At 33.7% G+C, this 7,017-nt stretch overlaps 1 protein-coding gene and 1 pseudogene across 2 annotated transcripts; one reads left to right on the top strand and one right to left on the bottom strand.

The window, feature by feature from the left end:
- LOC143537692 (protein SRC2 homolog) lies at positions 1-1,860 on the top strand. The gene is made up of 2 exons (XM_077031403.1): positions 1-339; positions 1,549-1,860. The coding sequence occupies exons 1-2, from the start codon at positions 1-3 to the stop codon at positions 1,858-1,860; spliced, it is 651 nt and encodes a 216-aa protein (XP_076887518.1).
- Positions 1,861-3,431: 1,571 nt separating this feature from the next.
- Positions 3,432-6,733, bottom strand: LOC143537699 (alcohol dehydrogenase 1-like; annotated as a pseudogene). The gene is made up of 10 exons (XR_013136108.1): positions 6,613-6,733; positions 6,249-6,385; positions 5,507-5,553; positions 5,095-5,419; positions 4,929-5,011; positions 4,767-4,842; positions 4,631-4,692; positions 4,454-4,549; positions 3,805-3,966; positions 3,432-3,715 (listed from the first exon to the last, which is right to left on the bottom strand). The product of XR_013136108.1 is annotated as an alcohol dehydrogenase 1-like (transcript).
- Positions 6,734-7,017: the final 284 nt, after the last annotated feature.

Here is a 7,017-nt window from a genome sequence, read left to right on the forward strand (position 1 = left end):
ATGGATAATTACCGGCCGTTGGATATCACGGTGATCTCCGCCAGTGGTCTAGAGAATTTCTTGTTTTCGTTCAGGATGAGGGTGTACGTCGTCGTTTCGTTGTTAAATGGTAACTCGGTGGTCGAAAAAAGGACACATTCATCGCAAGGGCGGAACCCTAAATGGAACCACCGGATCAAGTTTCCGGTGGAGGAGTCGGCTATTCATACCACCACACTCCTCTTTGTTCTCTGGCAACAACGTATGTGTGGTGATAAAGACATTGGTGAGGTGTCTATTCCGGTCAGTGAACTTCTTGAGACAAACTCCACTGCTTCCGAACATGTCGTCGACTACCAGGTTATTATTAGTCATGTTAATATTAACAATTCAAATTTGTAAATGTAGGAATTTGAAACGAGTTTAAATTTGAAAAATTCGGTAGGCGTTAAAATACAAAATACGTTGAGAACTGTAAAATTCGCATAATGTTGAGAAGTGTTTTGTGAGCTTCTTTATTCTTAGCTATTATACATGCTTCGACCCAACATGAAGTCATGAATATACAGTTATTTATTCATGCATGGCACTCTATAGAAATTGAGAGGAGTGTTATTTCATAACAAATATTTTGAATACTACGTACTAAAGCCGGCCGCATAATACATTTAAATCTTTTTGTTTTAAGTGTTATTTAACACTTGCATATATGCCTACTTATTATTTTATTAAATTATTAATGAACAACGTACAAGTGTTATTTAGTTATTTAGATGATTTTTGCTGTTTTCAACATAAAACCGGTAAACATGTTTTTTTTCTTTTCTCTTTTTTCGTTTCAAATTTATGCTTTAGAGTTTTAAAGAAAAGTTGCATTAGCTAATGTGACATTTATAGTTGGGTTTAAATTAAATACAGATTAAATTAATGTATTAATTGTTAAAATCAAGTAAAGTAAATACATATACAACATAGTGTAACTATAACTAATGTAATTATACTATGATATAATTAAATACTTGTATATATAATTACATTACTTGAATCTTCGAGTTAGCACGTTAATTTAATTTGTAAGTTAACTTTTCCCTTTAATTATTTATTTACTTTTTCGTTTTTATTTAACATATAATTTAGTCTCTCTAATAGCATGATATATATACCTAAAATTTTGAACGTCTCAACTTTAAAAAAGGTTTTATTGTAATATAGAAAAAATCTAAAATAAATTATGTATATTACGTTTATATGTATATGGGAAAGTTAACGTATAAATGAAATTAACGTGGTAAACGTGAGAATCAAGTAGGATAATCATATATACAATTAGAGTAATTTGTAATTACGTCATAGAGTATTATGTAATTACTCTGGCTATTAAGTAATTACAAAACTACTCTACTTGTATATAATATAATTATACTACTTGATTCTCACGTTTATCACATTTATATTATTTGTATTTGATCGAGACGCTATATATATAATACCATTATTAAATACAGTATATATTAGTTCAGTTTTCCTAAATAGCATATTTTAAACTTATTAATGGCATGCATAATACAGGTGCAATCCTTGAGAGGAAAATCCGTTGGTACATTTACATTTTCGCACCAATTTAGAGACAAAGTTTGTCCGGCTCGAGACGCTGCTGGCAGTTCTCATCCTCCGGCGACTACATATAACCAACAAGGGATGGTTCCGGCGTACCATCAGTCACCAGGATATGCAAACTGCCCTCAATACGGTACCGGCGTTGGCTGGTTCAATCCACCCACTGCAGGACCACCGGGATATGCAAACTACCCTCCACAACAAGTGGGTTATAACCACCAAATACAGCAGCAGCAGCAGCAACCCAAATCATCTGTAGATTAAATGATCAATCTAAGAACATGCTAGAAAAAGTGATTACGAATACGGCTTGATTTGATGATATGTTGATATGTATAATTTTAGGGGCTACAAGGAATATTAGCTATTAATATAGAAGATCATCTTACATTGTAAGGCCTCATAGCAGTATGAAAATGACCAATTTTTGTTATGGTATGTTATGTTATGCTATGTTATGTCAATGTTCATGATTGGTATTAGTGGACGGTGCTACAAAACGGGGTATCACCCACCGAATTTCATATTTGGAGAAGGGTTGTGTTAAGTCGATCACAAATAACTAAACATCTAATAAGTAATAAATCAAAACTATAAGATTATGGCTTTCCAGTCCTAGGCGGTTGCAAATATGATGGTCACATATCCGTTGCAAATATTAAAAATGTCATTTAGTTGCTAAAATCAGGTCAATTTGACTTCAGTCGCCACAAATGGATTAGCGACGGAGGTTTTTGCTACGGCTAGTTACCATCACAAATGCCCGGTTTTGTTTTGTAGTAGTGAATATGCCCAAAATATATTATTTACTAATGAGGCTTTGAAAATATTTTGTAAGTTAACGTGATAACAAATGTGAATAACACAATTAGAACCATATCAGATACAATATAATTCTAATTATTAAAAGAATTATATTTGTGTGTCACGTGACACTTATGTTTAGAAGTTGGTTAGTACAACATATACCGTTGAATTAAACATTATAAAATTTGGATCTTATTTTATTCGATAATAATCGTTATAAAAATACAATTTTCATGATTCAACTTCATTTCAAGCTTGAGAAGTTGAAGCTTTCCCAAGCTTCTCATTCTTGACACACTCTTCTTCATCATGAACATGCAAATCATCATCAATGGTAATGGCCACCGCTTTCATGCCGTCTGGACCTTGCACAATATCCTTATGCACCTTCAAATGCTCGTCGACATGCACCATTTCATTTTTTTCAGTTGTTTTGCTGCATTTCCATTTCTTGATCAAGCACCACAAAGCAATTGTCACGACTCCAAGGCCAAACACACATCCGAACGAAACAAAAACAATGAATATGGTGGTCATTATTGAACTCTTTTGATGTGTTTGATCCAAGTCTTTGAGATGGGTTTGATGTGAAATAAGAGATTTTGTAGATTGGTATTTATAGTAGAGATCGAATAGAGTAGCTAGCACATGTCTTTGAAGTTTCAAGGAACATGCCTTGAATTCAATGTTAAGGTTGTAGAGTTGTAGCTTGTTTTTATTGTAAGCACCTCCAAAGATTTTAAAAGGTCATTTTCAGTTTTCCTTTAAGAAGTGTCAAATATGTAAATTTTAGGGTCCTATGAGAAATCATATATTTGGTTATCATCAAAAATTACGTTTATTTTTAACAAAATGATTTGATTACCTCTTATTTATAAATACAAATACAATTTACCAACCACATATTTTGAACAATTTTTGTTTACAAAATTGATAGTATTTGCTACCAAGTATCACACATTAACTTTTAGTACAAATTCAGACACATCTAAACCAACAACACACATATCACTTAGCCTGGCATGTACCAAAAACTTGTATGATTGAATATAATTAAACCATACAAAAGTGTTATTAACCTAGCTTCCATGGGAATTATAAGTCCCATTGTTACAAGCTTTATTTTTATTCCTCTCTGCATACTTATCATATACTAAATAGCCATATTATTAATACACAAACATGAAGCACGCGCCTAAGCATCCATTTTGATGATGCAACGCACACTTTCACCTTTAAGCATGTAGTCGAACGCTTTGTTGATTTCTGAGAAACCAATAGTGTGAGTTATAAACTTCTCAACTTCCAACTCCTGCACCACAAAACAAACATGTGTTAGTTATTATACAACAATATTATAATGTCATGAAAAAAGGGGAAATAGAAAAACTAAAAGTTCACCTTTTTCATGTATTTCTCGACAACACCGGGAATATCGGTACGGGGCTTATAGTTACCGAAAAAGGTACCCTTCAGAGTCCTCTCATTCAAAAAATTGATAGGAAGTGTTTTGAATTCATCGTCTTTATTCGGGACACCAACAAGAACAGCCACACTCCAACCCTATATACAAACAAAAACAACTCCAGGTTATACAAAGTACTCGTATAACATCCGATTTATTAAAGGTGGCAAGATGGACAGGTAGGTAGGAACGGGTCAGGGTTAAATATGTCATTTTGTACAGATGTTGAGGTTGAAAGCATTGAAAACATTTTGAACCCGTTTGACACAAATAAGTTAAGCAGGTCGAAACGGAAAGCTCTGCAAACAATAACCAAAAAGTGTGTTTTGACAAACTCGGCTCATTTGACTGACTCGTCCTGTTGTCAAGCAGGCTGAAATAGCCAGATCTATCGCCAATTCATAGAGTATATACAAGGACAGTTTTATCTAATTCGACCCATTTGACTATTCGGCCTGTTTGCTTAATTTGTCCCATTCGACTAATTTGACCCGTTTTACTAATTCAGCCCATTTGGGATATAAGTCAAACGGGTCAAAATGGTCCCGTATTCAAATAGTAAACAAGGGTTTGAAAATGTTTTACATCATGAACACATTCAAAAGCTGAGATCATAGCCTTCACATTTCCAGTGCACTCAACACTTCTGTCAACACCACTATCAGTCATAGCAATAATGACCTATAAAAATATCAAAGTCAGTCAAAAACAGATTATACATACGTGTGTATATGATTAGAACATGTTGAGCTAGAAAACAACCTCTTGGATCGGCTTATCATGATCTTTTGGATTCACAAATTCAGTAACACCAAACTTCTTGGCTGTTATCAAACAAAAGTACAACATTAAAAACCAAGTCATTTGACTCATAAAAGTCAAACATTGACCGACTCACCTTCATTGGCCCTACTGGCATTCAGATCAATACCAATGATCCTAGAAGCACCCGCAATGCGAGCTCCTTCAGCCGCCTGAGAATCAAAAGAAGTCAAAGTCAGCACTTTCCGCAATTTACAAAGTCAAGCATACAAACCGAAAAAAGTCAAAGTCAACTTACAGAAAGCCCGACAGCTCCTAGCCCAAATATAGCAACAGTCATACCCTTTTTCAGTTTCGCCACATTCAAAGTTGCACCCATTCCTTCATATCCAAAAGAACAAAAACATGTTAAATAAGTCGATTTCAGTTGCGTTTATTTCAAACGAGCCAAAAGTAAAACAAACCTGTGGAAATGCCACAGCTGAGAACACAGACTTTATCAAGTGGAGCATCAGGGTTGATTTTAGCAACACAGCCTGCATGAACAACAGTGTACTCGCTAAACGTTGAGGTCCCGAGAAAATGGTAGATCGGTTGACCATCTTTCGAAAACCTTGACTTTCCATCATTAATCATAACACCCCTATCAGTATTAATCCTTAGAAGATCACACATGTTACTGTCTTCTGACTTGCAGGACGGCACTCGCCACATTCTCCTGTGAATATCGGAAGGACTTTGTCCCCGGGTTTCAGTTCGGTCACACCTTCACCGACACTCTCTACAATACTGTAGAACAATAATAAAATTAATAAGAGAAATTTAATTGCATTATGCAATTAAAGAAGTTTATAAAAGTTTCAGCATAATCTATACCCTCCGGCTTCGTGGCCTAATATGCGAGGAAACAAGGGGTTTTGTCCCTGCAATACATTCAACCATAGTGTTAAGTTAATGATTGATATTATATGTTAAAAGATGACAATCTTGCAAAGTATAAGGCGTATTTCGCACATGCAAGGTAATTAGTTAAGAAATAATTAATGTTTTCGATGGGTAAAAGTCTTTACTTTTTAAAGAAGCAAGCCGCTCGCATTACTCAATATTGGCTTGCTACAAACTCGAAGGCAAAAAATAAAAACGGACTCGAACATTTGAACTTGAAAAAATCAACTTGATCTTTAAAATAGAGCTCCTCCTCATGTAACTAAAGTAAAACTTTGGTTAAAATCACTTTCTTGATTTAAAACTATTACCACAATTCAAATTGAATATAAACATTCTACAAAAATTTAGGCTATTAAAATATAAAATAAAAATCTAGTTTTTTTAATAAAATATTTAAGCAGGAGATAATAACCTAAAACAGATATTAAGTTTATTTTCAAAATTCCGGTTTAGCTAAGGCTGGTTGAAAATATAATAAATTAACTTCATATATTTTTTTCTATTAAAAAAGACACAAAATAGTGAGAGAGTGTCTAATTCCCACAAACAAGAACAACAATAAGGGATCTTGATCAAAATACAGTAAGAAGATTAGGCATAATAACAATAATAATACAATATTAATAACAAAATTAACATGAAGTATATGGAGGTAATTAATTAATGTGACCTTGGCTTCCCAGAAGTAAACATCAGTGTGACACAAGGAGGTGAAGTGAATCTTCAACCGGACTTCCATTTTCTGCGGTGGCGCCACCTCCACTTCCTCGATCACCAACGGCTTCCCGGCTTCACGAGCCACGGCCGCTACAATCACAATACAAATGTGAATACGTACAGCGAAACAAAAACCCTTTTGGGTAACAAAACTATATATGTCTTTTATTTTAAAAACCATATTCATTCATAGATCTTGTGATCATAACATTATTATTACTATTTGGGTAAAAAGAAATGAGAATTAACAACGGAAATGAATGACGATCAGATCAAATAAAATAAAATAGGAAAACGGAGAATTGATTACGGGTTACCTTTGCATCGAATTACTTGACCAGACATTGTCGTACGTAAATACTCCTCGGTGTCTTGTCTTGATGATTTGTGTTGGTACGAGGAGTGTAGATGGTGATGATTGATGGTATTTATACAAGGGAAAACCACCGCCTTGACTGGCAGGGACAGCTGTCAGCACGATATTCAATCTTGAGCTCACCCTATGCTATTTATTATTTACCTTTCCTTTTGTATTTTTGTATTTAATTAAATATTTTTTATTTTTGGTTAATGTATAACATTTAAATATATAATTAAATTAAATTAAATACATAATTACCGTATGGTTTTTTTATTAATATTTTGATATAAATTTCATATCTATTACAAATATGGTTTCTTATAATTAATATAAGAATGGTAACAATAGACCTTACTATATG

The sequence above is a fragment of the Bidens hawaiensis genome, unplaced genomic scaffold (genome assembly GCF_021521415.1).
Source record: "Bidens hawaiensis isolate Kalapana, Puna unplaced genomic scaffold, B.hawaiensis_p1.1 tig00011275_1, whole genome shotgun sequence".
Lineage (NCBI taxonomy): Eukaryota > Viridiplantae > Streptophyta > Magnoliopsida > Asterales > Asteraceae > Bidens > Bidens hawaiensis.

Bases quoted from the DNA above. Each gene is read 5' to 3' on its own strand.
- LOC143537692 (XM_077031403.1), top strand. From the start codon at position 1: ATGGATAATTACCGGCCGTTGGATATCACGGTGATCTCCGCCAGTGGT. The intron at 340-1,548 runs GTTATTATTAGT...TGCATAATACAG, and splicing joins AACATGTCGTCGACTACCAG to GTGCAATCCTTGAGAGGAAA.